Source organism: Prionailurus viverrinus, chromosome E1 (genome assembly GCF_022837055.1).
Source record: "Prionailurus viverrinus isolate Anna chromosome E1, UM_Priviv_1.0, whole genome shotgun sequence".
In the NCBI taxonomy this organism is placed as follows: Eukaryota; Metazoa; Chordata; class Mammalia; order Carnivora; family Felidae; genus Prionailurus; species Prionailurus viverrinus.
The window spans coordinates 39,611,220-39,630,538 of record NC_062574.1 but is presented as its reverse complement, the minus strand read 5'-3'; the positions used below and the strand labels follow the sequence as shown (position 1 = coordinate 39,630,538).

Sequence of the window (19,319 nt, the reverse complement as noted above, 5' to 3'; positions counted from 1 at the left end):
CAGCATGGGACTCTTGGTTTCGGCTCAGGTCATGATCTCACAGCTCGTGAGTTTGGGCTCTGTGCTGGCGGTGCGGAGCCTGCTTGGGATTCTCTCTCATATTCTCTCTCTCCCCTCCCCCCCTTACTTGGGTACACATGCTCTCTCTCAAAATAAATAAACAAACATTTAAAGGAAGAAAACAATCAATATTAGCAAGCTGGGAAAAATGTGAGGGATATGCTGTAGTTTGCAACAATGTCTATGGGTTCGTGTGATGTAAGCTATAGAAAAGTACTTGATAACTTACAAAACAGTATGTTTTTAAAAGGCATGATGTTCAGTTAGTGGTGGAAACTGGCCCGAGACCCCTCAGAAATAATAATAATAAATGAATATAAAAGACCTACAACAATCAAGACTGATGACTGGTCATCAATAAAAGACACATTTCTGGAATATATGGAGAGACTCAATGGAGGAATGGTGTCTGTGGAAGAAGGACGGAGATGCAGGACCAACTAAGATGGGAACCAATCAGCCCTGCAGACTGAGCCCTGAGGCTCAAGCCTCAGCAACACCAGCCACAATGGCAAGTGAAGCGATAAAATTGGGGGGTTAAATGAAAGTCTATGCAGGGAACAGCTGGTCTCTCCCTGTATTCCCCCCAACAACCAGAGGAATTCAAGCATTAAAAGGTCCCCAGGGAAAAAGCCTGCCAGGCAGTAAGTCCTGGGATACATACAAAACTCCCCAGTTGCTTTTTAGTGATACAGATAACTGAAGTTTACTAGGCATTTAAAAAGAATCTCCACCATAAAAGTTGGTCACAGGTAAACAAACAGGAAGGGGGGGTAACAATGATATTTTTAAAATATTTTAAAAAATTTAAAACATTGTTTTAGTTCCTACAGAAATACTAAACCTATTAGATCAAACCCTCAACTGGTTTCCTGGGGGGGGGGGGGGGGGGTGTTACATTTATAAAAATAAAAATAATCAGTTATGAAAAAGGAAAAATTTGAGAATAAAGAACTCTTGGAAATTAAGTATTTGTGGCCTCAAATCTAAAATGCAACAGAGGGGCGCCTGGGTGGCGCAGTCGGTTGAGCGTCCGACTTCAGCCAGGTCACGATCTCGCGGTCCGTGAGTTCTAGCCCCACGTCAGGCCCTGGGCTGACGGCTCGGAGCCTGGAGCCTGTTTCCGATTCTGTGTCTCCCTCTCTCTCTGCCCCTCCCCCGTTCATGCTCTGTCTCTCTCTGTCCCAAAAATAAATAAACGTTGAAAAAAAAATGTATTAAAAAAAATAAATAAATAAAATAAAATGCAACAGAAGGGTTTGTAGGCAAAATAAAAAAAAAAAAAAAAATCTTTCAGAAAGTAGGAAAATACACAAAGATATCAAAATCTGACAGGACCAAAAAAGATTTGGAGAATCCAGGAGGTCTAACAACTTATCAACAAAAGCTTTAGGAAGAGAGAAACACAGAAGAGAGATGGTACAACAGAATCAGAGAAATAATGTAAGACAATTTCAAAGAGCTAAAGGGTAGGAGTCTTTCTCCAGAGAAATGCTACCTCAAAGATCTTTCTGTGATGATGGAGATGTTCTGTACCTTCGCTGTCCAAATGAAATGTGGCTAGTGGAAATAAGAAACAATATTTTATCTCATTTCAATTATTTTTAAAATAAAATGCATGATCTTAGGCAGAACTTTAAAGATGACTTTAATGTCATATTAGGTTCAAAAGATTCAATCATAATGATAGGTAAATAAGAATTGGCCTTAATTTCCAAAACCGTGGTACATTTATTTCTGGGTTTTGTTATTGTTTTTCTTAAAAGAAGGGTATACTGAAATGAATGTGACTTTGTAGCACAGTGTATTAAAATCAATTTAGTTCTAAATAAAGAAAAATACCATTTGAAGCAGCTCGTAGGCAGGGGCACTTGCAATTTGCAAGTAGTATTTTTCCCACCGAGCAATATTATTTTCCTACATCCAAACACAAGGTAATAGAGGAGATACTAGAATGAATGCAGTATTATACCTAAGAGAGAAATGTCAGATTCACTGCTGTGACATTTTGAGCTACCCTGAATCTATCTGGCTCTCGTTTACTCTTCTTGAATGTGAAACAGCCCAGCTCCATTAGAGACCACAAAGCCTCTTACAATGAGAAAACGTCAGTTTGGGTAGGAAAGAAATATTACATGGAAGTTTGCCCTCAAGCTCCTAACTATTTGCATTCTCTCTGAAGAATCATAATTATCATAATTAAATAAATTTCCCAGCTTTAAAACACAGGTAGTGCCAGAGAATCTTTGTTTTATTTTTAAAGAACATTGAGAAATGAAGTACATTCCTTATAGTTAATTTTCTGGTATCTGAGATCTCTAAATTAATCATTTGAACAGTCGAACATTTAGCAGCTGGAACTAGACAGCTTTTAAGAATGAAGAATTCTAAAATGAACCATCAACCCCCCAGCCTCCCCGCCAAAAAGGAAAACTTTATACATCTGAAGACCTCTTTGGTCCCAGGAATATAATTTGGTTTCCCCCAATCTCCACCCCCATATCTACTTCACGTCAACTGCCATCACTTCTTGGTTTGCAGGAAGAAACCTTACTTGAGGCATAAAGAGCTGAGCAGTGTGAAACAGCGTAGGGCTGGGAGTCCGAGGTCTCAGCTCCGCTTTGATTAGTAAAACTGTGTTAAGCTGCAAGTCTCTCAACATCTTGGTGCCTCAGGCTCCTTTAAAAAGGAGGAGTGAGGGGCGCCTGGGTGGCGCAGTCGGTTAGGCGTCCGACTTCATTCAGGTCACGATCTCGCGGTCCGTGAGTTTGAGCCCCGCGTCAGGCTCTGGGCTGATGGCTCAGAGCCTGGAGCCTGTTTCCAATTCTGTGTCTCCCTCTCTCTCTGCCCCTCGCCCGTTCATGCTCTGTCTCTCTCTGTCCCAAAAATAAATAAATGTTGAAAAAAAAATTTTAAAAAAATAAAAAAATAAATAAAAAATAAATAAATAAAAAGGAGGAGTGAGAATAAATGATCTTCAAGGCCTCGACTACCTCCAAAGTTCTCGGTTTTTTAAAAGAGGCTTCAATAAATCAAAGTCTTTGTCAATGAGAATATATTTAAACTCTTTTTTATTAAAATATCCAAATATGGGAAAGGAGTAGAGGAAAGTGAGAATAGCAATACAGAGAAATATATGGGGGTAGTAGAAATGTCCAGTGTGTAGATAATGGTTATGTTTTCATGGATATCTTCCATGACCAAAACCAATATATTGCACAATTTAAATATTAATTTCAATAAAGTAGTAAAAAATTTTAAGTTAATGCTAAAAAAAATAAATAAAAAATAAAATAAAATATCCAAATATAATCCATTAACAACTTTAACAATCATCAACGATTTGCTGTATCTGCTAAAATAATTCAAATATGATACAAACCTATTTAAGTCATCTAAATTCAAAACCTATACAGCATGCTAACTGACTACAATAAAATGCGTTTCAGACAATGAGTTTAAAATTTCAGATTTTTCTTCCCACAGAGGGAAATTTCTATGAAATTTACACTGAAAGACAAGGGCCTGCAACTATAAATTTCAGAAGGTAATAAATTTCAGAGGAAGATCCCTCTATGTAAAAGAAAGCTATTTCCAACACAGAATGCCTTTTGTATTTCTACCTATACTTCAGCACTATGGACCCCTAAGCTGTTTAAAAGTATCAACTATACTTTTCTTCCCTTGTTTCCTGACCATGTTTTGTTTCCTGTTACTTTACACAGTTCTCACTTTTCTTTCACGAAGAGACTATTCCTTCCACATCTGTCGCCTGCCAATCAGATTGTCCCTTTACTTTTAGACAGCAGCCCATCAGTGTTTGACTCTCCAGTTTCATTTTGGAGCCCCCGGGTCTAAAATCATTTCGTTATTTATTGCTTAACAGCTCATTTTACTCTGTGAGAGATCCTTACTTCTAGGTTCAGTATCGACTCCACGCATGTTTGTGTGTTTATAAATATTCATTATGTTGCTAAACATACGCTCATTTTCCAAGAAATCAAGGGCTGTCTTTCTAAATATCAAAATAGAATACTAAAATTTCAAAAGCCATTTCAGGAAAAACTAATTGACTAAGTTCATATATAAATTTGTATTTGTTAAAGATGGGTTGTCAGTGTAAGCAAAAAATTCATCATCTGCTTACCATTCCCATTGTCTTATAAAGTATACCTCTGATGTATGAGGTTACCAAGCCATTTTACATGTATACGTATAAATAAGTAACGGGGGGGGGGGGGGGGGGGGGCGCCTGGGTGGCGCAGTCGGTTAAGCGTCCGACTTCAGCCAGGTCATGATCTCGAGGTCCGGGTGTTCGAGCCCCGCGTGGGGCTCTGGGCTGATGGCTCAGAGCCTGGAGCCTGTTTCCGATTCTGTGTCTCCCTCTCTCTCTGCCCCTCCCCCGTTCATGCTCTGTCTCTCTCTCTGTCCCAAAAATAAATAAACGTTGAAAAAAAAATTTTTTTTTTTAAATAAATAAGTAACTGGGGGAAAGGTCAGAAACTAAGTTAATTAGGGCTCTATTTATAATTATACTATCAAATCTAATCACTAAGGAAGAGCTAAATGCTCTACTAGAAATTTCAAGTCTCATTAACTACGGTGCCAGAAATTTTCATTAAAATAGAACACCTCATTTAAATGATTAGCTTTGACACTTTGAGCATGAACGGAGGTGCAATTTATTAATCTGTTGATCATGACCTCCGTTATGTGCATCAGATGGTTTATAAGATACCATACATCAACCATCCCTCTGCGAAGACCACCTGGCTGTACAACGTAAGTCACAAGCTCTCCTCACCCTCTTCTAAAGTAGGACAGGCAGAACATGTCAAGCAGCCAAGAATATACTCTTCAAGTTACACTCGTACAATACTTTGCACCCAAGAAGGGAGCTTGGGGGCGTGGGGTAATTAGACAAGACTCAAATCAAAACTACCAACTAACTTCAAAACTAGAGTCCTTTGAAGGGAAAAACGAAAACTAACAGATGAGTCCAAAGTGTCTTTGTTCAAAAACCAACACGTAAGACCTATTTCAAAGCAGATTCAACACAGAGGCATCTCTAAGATGCCGTCAGCAAGTGCTGCTTTGCTGAAAGCCCCTCAAGATGAGTGACTTACGGGCACCCACTCCCCCTGGAAGGCCATCGCCACAACACCACCGCTGCGACACAAGAACGTGCAGCTTCAAATTCTGAGGCTTTTCCAGTGGAGCTTTTAAAAAAGAATTTGCCGTGTATTACTCATAAGCACTTTTAATCAAACTGTTTTACGGTGAAATACATCTTAAATGGCAAAGGCTTTGTTCTGTACTAACTAGTGTCAGAATTGCTGGCTCTATGGTAACGTTTTTAACGTGGTGAAACTGTGCCCACTTCAGAAGAATGAGGATTTGTCTCTCAAGATAACATAACTGGAAAATATAATGGGAAAAGAAGGCCCCATTCAGAACAGAAAAAAACAAGGGAAAAATCAACGTAAGAGGAAATTTAACCAGTAATAAAGCTGCTACAGAATTTTTTTTTTCCAACGTTTTATTTTATTTTTGGGACAGAGAGAGACAGAGCATGAACGGGGGGGGGGGGGGGGGAGGGGCAGAGAGAGAGGGAGACACAGAATCGGAAACAGGCTCCAGGCTCTGAGCCATCAGCCCAGAGCCCCACGCGGGGCTCAAACTCACGGACCGCGAGATCGTGACCTGGCTGAAGTCGGACGCTTAACCGACTGCGCCACCCAGGCGCCCCGCTGCTACAGAATTTTACAGAGGGACATTCAGACGATAAAAAAGGAAGGGAGGGAGAGAGGCGGGGGTGGGGGGGAAGAATTAAAATATTTGCACCAATAAAAGATCGGACCGGTTCCTAAATGAGAGGTTTAATATATTGGTAAAGACAAAGTTTCTCCCAATTTAAGGTATATGTTTGATGTAATTAAAAAAACAAACAAACAAGAAATGCTTTTCTTTGGGAGTGGGGGACGGTGTGGGAGGGAGAAGAGTTCACAAAGGTATTCTAAACTTATAGTAGAAAAACCCAATGACTTTTTCCCTCGACCTCTACGAGGAGAAAAAAAGCAGTAAGGAAGACTTTATACTATCAGATTAGAATACTACAAAGGCCTCAAAAATTAAAACAGTGCAATTCTGGTACAGGAACTATACAGACAGAGGAGGAGAAAAATAGAAAGTCTGGAAACAGATCCAAGTTTACACCAAAGAACAGCATCTCACTCAGAAGTTAAATTATAAAGTTGTCATACAAAGTGGAAAATCTCATACAGAAAAAATTACCCGTGAAAAATTGCGAATCATGCCAAAATCACCAGAAACTGAGCCCTCGGAAGCTCTGAGGCCAAGAATTAACTTCTACTGTTTCTCTTCACGCTTCCTCTCTCCCCACTCCCGCAGCAGTCGTTGGAATGCAAGTATGAGACAGTGCTGCTGTAAGGAATTTAGCATTTTCGTAAGAAGGCTACTATTCTGTATGGTGATAATGCAGTAATTTAGTGAGTATGAAGACAACTGGCTAAATATTTAGAGAAAAATTACATCATAATCCCAAGCTTACCCTGAAATGTAAAATCCAATTGGAGCAACTGGTCGATCTATTTCCAACCAGGAACGGTCCGTAATGTGGCCCAGGGCAAGGATGGCACCTGTGCCATCAGCTCCCCTTCCTTGCCCCGTCATCAGAAAGAACTAGAAGTGGAAGGAGGGTGCTGGCACCACGGCCAGACCACAGTGCCCCGGCCTCATCCCAGCAGCTGAGGGCCAGGGCTTTTGCCACATTTAAGGTAGGGTAAGGAAAACCCATGGACTTCCGCCTGAAACAGCTAAATGAGAGAGAATACTCTGAACGTGGTAAGTAGCAAAAAATGTTACAGAACAGGATCAAGATCCCATTTAGGCGCCGTGACTGGTGGAAAGAAAGGTTTGATGGGGTGATATAACTGAGCACAGCAATTCGGGGCGGGGACGGTTTCAAGTTTTCCCAACAAGTAATCAACCAAATGTTCCTATTTAAGAATGCTATAAAACCACATGTTCATCTCTATGAACGCTATGAAGAGCCAAGTGTTGCAGTAGCTATCTTGGTATCGTGAAATTAGAAATAATTTCTCTAACTGCTACATTTTCCATGCTGACGGTGTACTGCATTTGTCAAAAGGAAACCAAAATTATAAAAAAAGAAAATACGAATGAAACAATATGAAAAACCATCTCTGTTCAAGTTAAGTGTTAAGCTAACACCTAGATGTTTTCACCTCACGTAAGATTAATCTACCAAGGTTTCTCACAGTAAAAGAATTCGTAGTACGGAAGGAAACAAGACATTTTTCTGTATTGTTAATGTTAAAGAAACTATTTTAAAAGGCTGGAAAGAAAAGGCAAACACAAACTATTCATTCTATGAGATGATTCATATGAAAATCATTTTGTACCACATAATGCACAAACACTATTATCCCAATGCACTGAAAATGTCAAATCTGCAATGCGGTAAAAACAAGATTTTCCCTGTCGAGGTATTTTTTCCGTTGTCGCAAGACAGTCATCATTAGTGAATCTCGTGCTTCGAGATAAAGGTGACTAAAAGTTTCTGCAAGAGTAATTTCACTCTAAGGACCCACTGACAATCGAGGGCACTTACACACAGCTTGACAGTACTGTCAAACATTAAGAGCTTGAAGGTGCAAAGAATTTAAATTCCAAGACCTAGGGATATTTAAAGGACATGAATCACTATTTGGAACTATTTAGTCAAGTGTAACTCTTCACAGAAGCTGGTAAAACCTTCGGCACACTGGTCTGTCCACATGTTATGAACTCATGTGGCAGGTTAAATCAAAAACATCACAAGAGGTACCAGTAAAGACAGTGGAGTCCATCGCTCCACAAACGCAATGAAAATACTGCCGAAAACTGTCACCATCAGCTTTCTTGAAATTCGGGAGACTAACGCCTACAGCAACCAGGGGAGCATTTCATCAAGAAAAGAGGGAAACTTCAGCAAGGATAGTGAGCTCTGCAGTATTTTAACTTACTCTATCTAGTCCCAACACCCTCCTCTCTCGGGCTCGGTGGCTCAGTGAAGACAGGATCCTGCATTTCCAGCACCAGCACCAGCACCAGAGGCAGCAGAACAGGCCCCGTTCTCAAAGAACTGTAATTATTTGTTGTGACCTGTCTGGTAGTCCCAGGAAGAGTGGCTCAAAAACGAACAAACAAAAACACCTGCCTTATCTTGTCTAATTCAGAACTTAACCAGTAATAATAAGGCCGTATCAAAAACATTCGAAGGCAAATGTTTTTTAGTCACTGCTACCTGAACCAAACAGCAGACTAACCAAAAGCTTTGGAGGCAAGTCTGAGAAATGAGATGCTTTGCGAAATAAAGGGCTTTGAGGAGCCACTGCGGGCTGATCCGGAAGTTGTGCGGCAGCAGGAAGTGAGGGCTAAGGCAGAGATGTCAACTGCCTGGCTGAGCACGGAAGGGGTGCCCAAAAGCACAAAAACTGAGCCTCTGAAAAAACTGGGCCATGGTTTTAGTCCCATGCGTTTAAGGAAATCTCCATGCAATGATTAGCTGACCATTAAGCTAACAACATAAAGACTTCAGAGGTGACACATCACAACCACAGGCTTTAAACAATTAATTCAGCATTTTACAATTAGTTTAAAATTATTTTTTAGCTGATCAGAAAAGTCACTAAACAAATGACAACAAAATAAAAAAGCAGAAGGATGAGAAAAGAGATTCCATGCAAACCGTAGTGAAGAGAGAGCTGTGGTGGCTGCACAAAGATCAGGGAAAAGAAAAAAAATATTTGAAGACAACAACTGTTACGAGAGAAAAAGAACATTATATAATGGTGAAAAGGTCAATCTGTCAAGAAGATATAACAATTATAAACATACATAAACCTAACAGCAAAGCCCCAAAGTGCATGAAGCATAAGCTGAAGAGTCAGAAGATTCAACATTAATAGTTGAGAGATTTCATTCAATACCCTACCTTCACTAAGGGATATAAAACCTAGACAGAGATCTAAAGGAAACCAAAAATTTGAACAACATATAAACCAAATAGACCTAACACTCCACCCAACAAGAACAAAGTATTCATTCTTCTCCAGTGCACTTGCAACATTCTCGAGAAAAGACCAATGTTAGGCGGCAAAACAAATCTGAGTAAATTTTAACAGATTAAAATTATACAAAGTATATTCTCTAACCACGATAGAATGGCATTAGAAATCAAAAACAAGGAAATTTTAAAAACTCACCCTAGATACACTTGCTTTTCTCTAATTTGCCAAATATTCACCTTAAACGTCATACTAGGGGTTCTGGCCAGGGCAATTAGGCAAGAAAAAGAAATAAAAGGTATCCAGGGGCCCCCCGGGTGGCTCTGTCGGTTGAGCGACTCTTGGTTTCAGCTTGGGTCACGATCTTGAAGTTTGTGAGTTCAAGCCCAACACTGAACAGAATCCCCTGCTTGGGATTTCTACCCACCCCCCCACCCCCTCCCCTGCCGCCTCTCCCCAGCTTCTTCCCTCCTTCTCTCCCCCCACCCCCACCCTCTCTCTCAAAAAATAAACACACACACACACACACACACACACACACACACACAGATTTTAAAAGGCATCCAGATTGGAAAGGAGGAACAAAAATCTATTTGTAGATGGCATTTTCTTCTATATAAAAAACCACAAGGTATCCACAAAAAATCTATTAGAGCCAATTAAGAGTTCAGTAAACTTGCAGATATATAATCACTATATTACTAACTGTATTTCTACACACTATTAATAAACAATCCAAAAATGAATTAAGAAAACAATTCCATTTACAACAGCAGGAAAAAGAATAAAATACCTTCAGGACAAATTCAACAAAAGAAGTGTGAGATTTATACCTGGAAAACTACAAAATGCTGTTGAAGAAAAATTTCAAAGGATCTACACAAAAAGAAAGATATCCCATGTTCAGGGCCAGAGGGCTTAATACTGTTAAGATAACAATACTTAACAATACCCATATTAATCTGATTTAAAGCAATCCCTTTTAAAATCCCAGCTGACATTTTTTTTGTTGTTGTTGCAGAAACTGACAAACTGATCCTAAATTTCATATGGAAATTCAGAGACCTAGAGGAGGCAAAACAATCTTGAAAAAGAAAAACAAAGAACAAAACTCACTACAAAGATACAGTGTATACAAGACAGTGTGGTAGAGACATAGACGTAATGAATAGAATTGAAAGCCTACAAGTAATCCCATACATCTATGGTCAATTGATTTTCGACAAGGTTGCCAAGACCATTCAATGGAGAAAGAAGTCTTTTCAACAAATGGCACTGAGAAAACTGGATAACCACATGCAAAATAATGAATTTGACATCGCTGCATGTAATACACAAAAATTAACTCAAAATGGATCAAAGAACTCAACGTAAAAATTAAAGCTCTTAAACTAGGATAAGTAGATATAAATCTCCATGAATTTGGATTAGACAACAGTTTCTTAGGTAGGACATCAAAAGCACAGCAACAGGAACAACAATAACAACAAAGAACAGAAAAATCGGACTTCTTCCAAATTAAATTGAAATTCCAATTTCATGCATCAAAGATACTATTAAAGTAAAAAGACACAGAGGGAGAAAATATGGTAAATCATATATGTGATAGGAATCTAGTATCCAGAATATATGTAAACACTTTTTTAAAGTTTATTTTGAGAGAGAGAGACAGAGAGCACACAAGTGGGGGAGGGGCAGAGAGAGAGGGAAAGAGAGAATCCCAAGCAGGCCCTACCCTGTCAGAGTAGAGCCTGACCCAGGGCTCAATCCCGTGAACTGTGAGATCATGACCTGAGCTGAAATGAAGAGCTGGACGCTTAACTGACTGAGCCACCCAAGGACCCCCAGAATATATTTAAAAACTCTTACAGCTCCACGACAAAAAGGTAACCAACCATGTTTCAAACTAGGCAAAGGATATGAATGGACATTTCTCCAAAGAAGATACACAAATGGCCAATAACCACATGAAGCGATGCTCAACACCGTTAGTCATTAGAGAAATGCATGGCAAAACTACAAAGAGATGCCACCATATACCCACTAAAAGGCTATTTATATTTTTTTTTAACAAAGGAGATATTGGAACCCTCATACAACAGTACTGGGAATGTAAAATAGTACAAGGCACTGGGGCAAACAGTTTAGCAGCTCCTCAAAAAGTCAAACCTAGAGTTACTAGAATGACCCAGGAATGCCAGGTCCATAACTAACCAAGAGAACAAAAAATATGCTTTCACGCGAAAACTCGTTTGGCAGAATTATTCATAATAGCAAAAATAAAAGGACACAACCCAAATGTCCACCAGTTGAGGAAGAAATCAACAAATTGTGGCATAGCCATATGATGGAATATTACTCAGCCATAAAAAGGAATAAAATACTGACACATGCTACAAAGTGCATGCACTTCGAAAACATTTCACTAACAGAAAGAAGCCAGGCCACATTCAGTACGATTCCATTTATATGAAATGTCTCCACGGAGGCAGAAAGTAGATTAGTAGTTACTAGAGACTGGAGGCATGAGGTGAGTAGGGAGCAACTACTTAATGGTTATGGGGGGGGTCTCTTAGGGTGACAACAATGTGCTGGAACTGGAGAGTGGGGGTGGTTACATGATATTGTACATATGTTAGAATCTACTAAATTGTAGTTTAAAATGATTAAAAGAGAATTTTTTGTTATATGAATTTTATCAGAAATAAATACAGGGGTGCCTGGGTGGCTCAGTCGGTTAAGCATCCGACTTCAGCTCAGGTCATATCTCAGGGTTCGTTGAGTTTGAGCCCCACATCCAGCTCTGTGCTGACAGCACGGAGCCTGCTTGGGATTCTCTCCCTCCCTCTCTTTCTGACCCTTCTCCACTCTCTCTCTCTTCCAAAATAAACTTAAAAAAAAAGAGAGAAATACATACGTAAGTACATAAAACATCACGTAACTGAAAATGACATTACTGCACAGTTGTTAAGCCTTTCCATTACATTTTGAAATAATGTCAGATATGTGTCAATTCTTTAAAGGTATGGTTCCAAATTTCTAGATCCTCACAATACATATATACAGATACCAATTCATCTTATGCTTATAATTTATATTAGGAACCTGAGATAGCAATTAAGTTGTTTTCATCACAATAATTATATGAGACAAGCCAATCAATGTATACTGGAACGATCTGAACAAATTACGTCCAAAACTCTACAAATAAGATATAGAACCATGCCTATGAAACTGGACTTTATAATCAGCATATACAGCAGAAAATTTGCAAAACATCTGAGTTAACTTCAAAGCCCTTAGAAGTCACCAAGGATGGGGTGCCTGGGTGGCTCAGTCGGTTGAGCGTCCGATTTCGGCTCAGGTCATGATCTCGCGGTTCCTGAGTTCGAGCCCCGCGTCAGGCTCTGTGCCGACAGCTCGGAGCCTGGCGCCTGCTTCGGATTCTGTGTCTCCCTCTCTCTCTGCCCCTCCCCTGCTCCCGCTCTGTCTCTGTCTCTGTCTCTCTCTCAAAAATAAACATTAAAAAAAATTAAAAGAAAATCACTGAGGAACTGCCAAAATGAAGCTATTGTCAAAAAAATATGTTTTCAGATATTAAAATAGGAAATGTTTATCCTGCTTTAATAAAAAGACATCTGTGATTGATAATGACCACAACCAGCTTTATGAATTCTTACCTTTAACCCCCACAAGCTTAAAGAGAACAGCTAGACAACGTTTTTATAGTCTACACCAATGGTACCATTTTGTAAGTTTCATAACCCGGAATTACTAAGATTTTCGCATCAGTGAAGGTCCGCAGAGATTCTTTTTGGCGATACCTAAGTATCTTAAGATAAAAACCCAGTTTGCCATAAAATGTTCGGCACTGCAGAGTCAATCCTGTACTACACGCACAGCCCAGTGACACCCGGGAACGAGCGCTGCCACGGGTCAACTGCCCCCACCCACGAAAGCACCAGGAAGGGTGACAAGAGACAGCACAGTGCTAGGAATTCACCGCTGGCTGCAAAAGCCATCATCTATGGAAAGCTTAATTAACGAATTCATAACTGACACACGTAACGTAAGTGAAAAGATGAATCACTGGAAACCATTTCCCCAGATTAGACAGAACAAAGCTGCTTGAAGGAAGGGCCTCCTCAGGTCAGTCAGGTGTGAAATGTTCCGAAACAGCAGTAACAGACTCTAAGGGCATGTTTCAACAATAACGGACATTCTACAAAGCCTGAAATAGCACATAAGAGGGGAAATTAAAAATACATTCCAGGAAAAGATTATCTTTAATGACTACTAAATTCACGAAGAGCTGTCCACCGCTCTCATCAAATCAATAAATACTAGCATTTTCCACAAAAACTTAATCCCAAAAGCAAAAAAAGGAAAAGAAAGACATTTACCTCTTCTAAGCTAGGGAGCGAAGAAGAAGATACTGTTCGAGATGACAGTGGGTGAAATGGCTCTTGACCAATAGCGTGTTGATGATTCTGTATTTGTACAAAAGGGTTCTGCGGTGGTCTGTGAGGCAAGGGAGGTAGGCCGTAGGGAAAACCCGGCCCCATTAGGTGACTCTGTTGTAAGTTAGCAAAAGTCCACGCTCCGTCAGGCGCCAGGTATTTCAAGGGAGGAGGGGCAAGGTGTTCGGATGGCAATGAGAACGGTGAGCTGAAGAGCTGGGGCGGCAGGCGCTGCGGAAATGCTGGGTTGTTGGCTACTTCGATGTCTCTGCTACTGTCATTAAAGTTAGAAAAGTGGCCACTGTGGTCCGTGCTGGACGGGGGAGGCGGGGCTGCTGGCGGGCTCCTGCTCTGCACTTGTCTATATTGCAAAAGTCTTGATTGAGGTGGTGGCATTTCAGCCAGTTCCCGTGTTTCACTTTGATCACGATTAGACAGTTCTCTGATTAAGTCTTGAAACCTACATAAAGACGATGAAATACGAGGACAAGAAAACAAAGGAAAAGCTCCATCACATCGAGGAGGGCTTAGTCAACTACATGGGTTAATTTTTACAGACAAAAATGAGAATACTTCATTAGAACTCACGGTAATTAATCTCAAAGGTGAGCATTAACACTCAACAGATGTGGAATCGAAGACACTAAATATGCCCCAAGTATCTGATTTCTTTCTTTTCCCTTGGCATTAAAACCAACTGTCCTGTCTCTACGTGTCTTCGATAACTGTCAGTTATAAAAGGTCACCTCCCCCCCGGGGGGGGGGGGCCTGGTGGCTCAGTCGGTTAAGTGTCCGACTTCAGCTCAGGTCGTGATCTCACGGTTCGTGGGTTCGAGCTCCGCGTCAGGCTCCGTGCTGACAGCTCGGAGCCTGGAGCCTGGAGCCTGCTTCAGATTCTGTGTCTTCCTCTCTCTCTCTGCCCCTCCCCTGCTCACACTCTGTCAATGTCTCTCTCAAAAAGTAGATAAACATTAAAAAAAAAAAAAAAATTTTTTTTTTTTTTTAAAAAAGGTCACCATAATGGTGGACCTTTTATTCAGAGGGATTAGGAAACACTTCGTTGCATCCACATGACACTGGCCATAAAAACAAGTTTAGAAGGAGGACTGAACCTGCATCGAGGTCCGTAGTTCAAAGCAGATAGAATTCTGTGCGGCTAGGAAAATAAACTGATGATAAATTTATAAACTTTAACTTTCCACCTAATTTACTTGTGTATTCATTCATTTCTTGCATTACTACTGAGTACGAAAAGCTGCTCACGGTGATGGTACATTTCTTTTTCAGGAGAGCCACAAAGCACGGGGCCACATTAATTTTCAATCCCCAACACAGTCCCCACCCAGATGTGCACTTCTAAATGGATTCTCCCTAGCATCTTCTACAGTTACTTCTAAATGGATTCTCTAGATTGGAGAGTCAATCCTAGCACCGTGTAGCACGTGCCTAGAAGGCCAGCATCCCATTCCTTTGGGACAGTACCGCAGCTTGAGGCTAAGAGGGCGGTATCCAAGAGAGAAGGCTGCGTGGGGGAAGGGGAGCGGTCCCGGAGCGAGGCTGTTCGTGTTCCGCGGGAATACCTGGAGTCTGCGCTTTCTGCTTCGTCCTCCGCGCTGCTGGGGAGCTTCCAGTCTGCTCTCACTGGCGGCTGAGGAAGATGCGGGAGGTGAGGATGAGGATGGCGGTGAGGGTACGGAATGCTGCCCTGACTGAGGTAGGCGTGGTGCTCATGCCACTGCTGGAGCCGCACCTGCTGCTGCCTCAGCGTCTCCAGAGCTACACTCCCATGCATCCGATCTGCAAAACATTTGGGAAAAGATTCAGCTTTCACGCATCTGGGGTTCCAAGTTAACTCTTTCAACAGTCTCCGCAACCAGATTTTCTTCCCGAAAACAAAGAAATGCCTACGCTTTGGGTTTTGGAGAAGGCAGATGTCTTCTAAATTTGCCAGCAACTAAAGTTACGGTAACGGTGCTGATGACTGTTCCTACGTCATCGTGTAAAGCGGCACCAACGGGACGCTTAACATTACAGAGCATTTGGAACAAGATTCTGACTGTTACACTAAGTGACTGACGTCTGCTGCCAGCACTTGAAGAAATGAATCGATCCTGACCCAAAAGAACACTGCACAGTACATGTCGTTTTTAAGGAAATAATCTCTGAATTTGTCACACCCAGCAGTGACAGGAGAACTTACCTAAAGCCTCCCCGATTGGCAATCCCGGGGGAGTCTCATCAGTGAAGTTATTCAGATGGGAAGGAAGGAGGGGGCCGGGCTGTGCGATGGCCCGAAGAGGGCTGTGGCCTTCCTGCAGCATGGGAGGGGGCTGCTGCTCAGGAATCACAGCCTCCGCAGGAGGGGACTGGGGCCGGTGAGAGACCGCACTATTAAAGAAAGCGCTGTTGGGCCCTGCCTGATAGGCAGGGGAAAGTTGAGGAGGTGGCTGCTGAGTCAGCTGATTCAACGGATTCTGCGGCGGGACTACCTGATTTGGTTGGGGCGGCAACTGATTTGGTTGTTCAGGCAAATTATTCTGCTGCTGATTTAACAAGGCGTGCTGCTGCGGAATTGGAAATGGTGGTCTTGGTAGCTGGGGAAGGGGATGAAAATGACGATTGGGGATTGCATACTGTGCGTGGGGAGCAGGGAGAGGAAGATTTATATGTCTCGGGTTGAGATTATCTTTGCGATGAAATTTGGTATTGGGATAAACGACACCAGGACGCGACTCAGGACTTCTGTTCTGTGGATTTGATTCCAAATCAATCTAGAAAAAAATAAGAAGTCTTTCTTAACTGCGGACGAACTGGGTCCTGTGGCTCTCCACCTTTTCCCACCCCTAGCACATCTGAAGGATATGATACATTCTTATCAATAACAGCCAATGCTACATGCCCAATCACTTTCTGATAATCAAATGAGGGAATAAACATTTTTTAGACCACGAAAGATGAAATAGAAAAACCCGTATTATATTTGAGTCATAAGAAGACATATTGCCATTTTATTAACACATCCACTTTAATTCCTTTAAAAGCGTGATTTTTAATTTCACACTTTCTTCCTCAGAAAGATAACAATTTATTTCCTTCTGATATAAATCATTATAATGTGTCCTTTCCTGCCAATTTATTGTTTTTTATACATCTCTTTCTTCAAACATATCTATATTAATTTAAAAACACTTGTCTCAATTTAAACAACTTTGAAGTGGACAAATAAATACTTTATCACCTTTGTATAACCAGTTTCGTTGTCAATTTTTGCCATTAGGTATTGATATTCCTTCTCTCAACAAACATTTACTGAGAACCTACCAAGGGTAGTGCCGGAGATTAAAGGACAGTGAGAAGACTGAGTCTGTACCCTCAAGAGCTTACAGCAAGGGCTGGCAAACTACGGTTCCCAGGCCATTTCCAGCCCACCAAACTTTGACAAACAGTTTTCCCGGAACACAGCCACCCTCATTCGTTTACGTATTGTCCACGGCTGCTTTCTGACCACAGTGGCAGAGTTGAGAGACTCCAACACAAACCATATGGCCCATTAAGCCTGAAGATTTACCATCTGACCTCTGACCTTTTGCATAAAAGGTCTGCTTAGAGGAGGCTTCGAGTCCAGCAGAAGACACAAACAAGGAAACATAAAATTAGGTGCTGTAAAAGGATGTGCTAGAAGGTCCTGGTGCCTGACAAAATTAAAGGTGGCTTCACAGAGGCTAGGACATTTGAGTTGAGTCTGGCACAAAGATCTGGAATTTTCCAGTGAGGGAAGGACATTCTAAGTAAACGTAACAGCCTAACAAGGAGGGACAGGCGGGGAGAGGAGAAAGAGTAAGGCAGATTTGAGGAGCAGGAGAAGTTCTGTGTACATACAGCTACAACACCACTTGTTTATATGTCCGTTTTCCCCTTCTTGACATCAGACAACACTGCGAGAGCCCAATTATACAAGACCCAGAATGATTCAATACTGAGTATAAACATTTTTAATCCTGTGAACTGTGTTAAGCTACCGAAGGTTTGTAAGCTATGGAGTGCTGTCATCCTTCTGCATCCTATGTTTGATCACAAATGGTGACAATGTGAAACATGAAATACAACGTGGAAAGAAGCTGTTTTTCTTTCCCCTCTCTGTCAAAACACTCAATAAGCTGCTTCGGTACATCAATCTCCTGTTAAGTTTCAATGTGGAAATAGTCACGGAGTACTGCAAAGTACTCGCCTCACCAAAGGCTCTCAAGCTAAACACAGAACCGACCACTCTTGAGAACCCAGAACAAACAGCCTGTTCCTGAATTGAAGCCGTGGGGCTCCTGGCGACCAAGCTGTTGTGACAATGTTTGTTTGCAATGTACCAATCGGGCCTCAAGTGCCTTTTCACCTCTAATCACCAGTTTAAATGGATTGCCACTTGAATTTGGCCAGTAATGTCCCTAAGATTACTGGGCGTTTGTAAATCATCTATAAAATGAATGAGAAGAATGACACCTCCATCCCAGTCTCCCAGCAGCTGCAATGCCTGCTCTTCAAATGTCCCAGAACCTGTTACCCAAAACGGCATTACAAATATGGGCGGTCTTCAATAAAGAGTTGTCATTAACTGTCTCAATCATTCAACTTTATCTGCAAAATAAAAGTTTCAGAACCTGATAAAGGCTCTTTATAAACAAACATGGTCCCGTCCCCCATGAATCTTCATCTTTTTGAGACTGATGTCACATTCAGCTGGGATATACTTTTTTCCATAAGACACTGTTGATATTCACACACAGATCGCATGAGGGAGGCCGTGATTAGATGTCAAGGTTGTTTGTGGATAAGCTGCCTCCTTCACTTCTGACTTTGACATGGACAGGAAGCTAGGCCAGTCATAGGAGCCTAATCAACACAGTGCCACTCTTTGACACTACAGTGGGCTAAGCAGGATAGAGGGAGCCGGAGAATACTATTATCAGAATGAGATCATCCCACGTCACTCTCCCCTTCATACTGAGGCACTGAATCAAGGACAGCCAGGAAACGGTTTTCCGCAAGGCCCCAGGACAAAGCATCAGAGTGGAAAGAAATGAAACGTGTCTATTAGGTTGCCTAGTTCCTGGACAGGGAAAGAACAAAAGAGAAATTTAAAAACAACTCGAGAGATGCTTCACTATCTCAGCTTCGGTTGCTCCCATAGCACCCAAGGCTCTTGCGGACGTTTTGTCCTGTGCTGCCTGTGACTGCACGGGCTGCCACGGCATCGTAGCGTGCCATTTGTTCCCTCTCGCACCCCTTTCCAAACACACAGAACTCTTATTTGCACTGCAGCTCCCTCCAGACTCAATCAGGAAGTTCCACTGGCGGCCTCATTTGCACTCCTCCAGTTGGTAGTAAGTCCTTTCAGTTGTAGAAACCGTGAGTCAGAGCTGCTTATGGAACATAAGTCACTGAGTACAGAGAACAGTTGCTTAAAGCAAGCTGAGGTTGGGAATACAGATTTGGAAGTCATTATCATGCAGCAGAGATTTAAAACGATGGAACTGACCTAGTTTGTACTAAGAAATCACAGAATGCTGAGAGGTGTAGGACAGTGACAGAACCCTGGGAAACCCCAACATTAGGACGAGGGACAGATGGGAAGGTGGGGGGGGGGGGGACACGAACTCATAAAAGAGGCAGGTCACATTAGACAGGGTTGTGAAAAGTAGAAATGTGGGGCAAA

At 41.6% G+C, this 19,319-nt stretch overlaps 1 protein-coding gene across 7 annotated transcripts in view; it reads right to left on the bottom strand.

Annotated features, from left to right (window-relative positions):
• Window positions 1-19,319, bottom strand: part of HELZ (helicase with zinc finger) — a 162,970-nt gene that overhangs the window by 19,837 nt on the left and 123,814 nt on the right. For all 7 annotated transcript variants that reach the window (XM_047831645.1, XM_047831648.1, XM_047831646.1 and 4 more), the window contains 3 exons: window positions 15,813-16,383; window positions 15,193-15,409; window positions 13,556-14,072 (listed from right to left, as the gene is read on the bottom strand). In XM_047831645.1, the coding sequence (XP_047687601.1) occupies window positions 13,556-14,072; window positions 15,193-15,409; window positions 15,813-16,383 (1,305 nt within the window). The remainder of the gene's footprint in view (window positions 1-13,555; window positions 14,073-15,192; window positions 15,410-15,812; window positions 16,384-19,319) is intronic.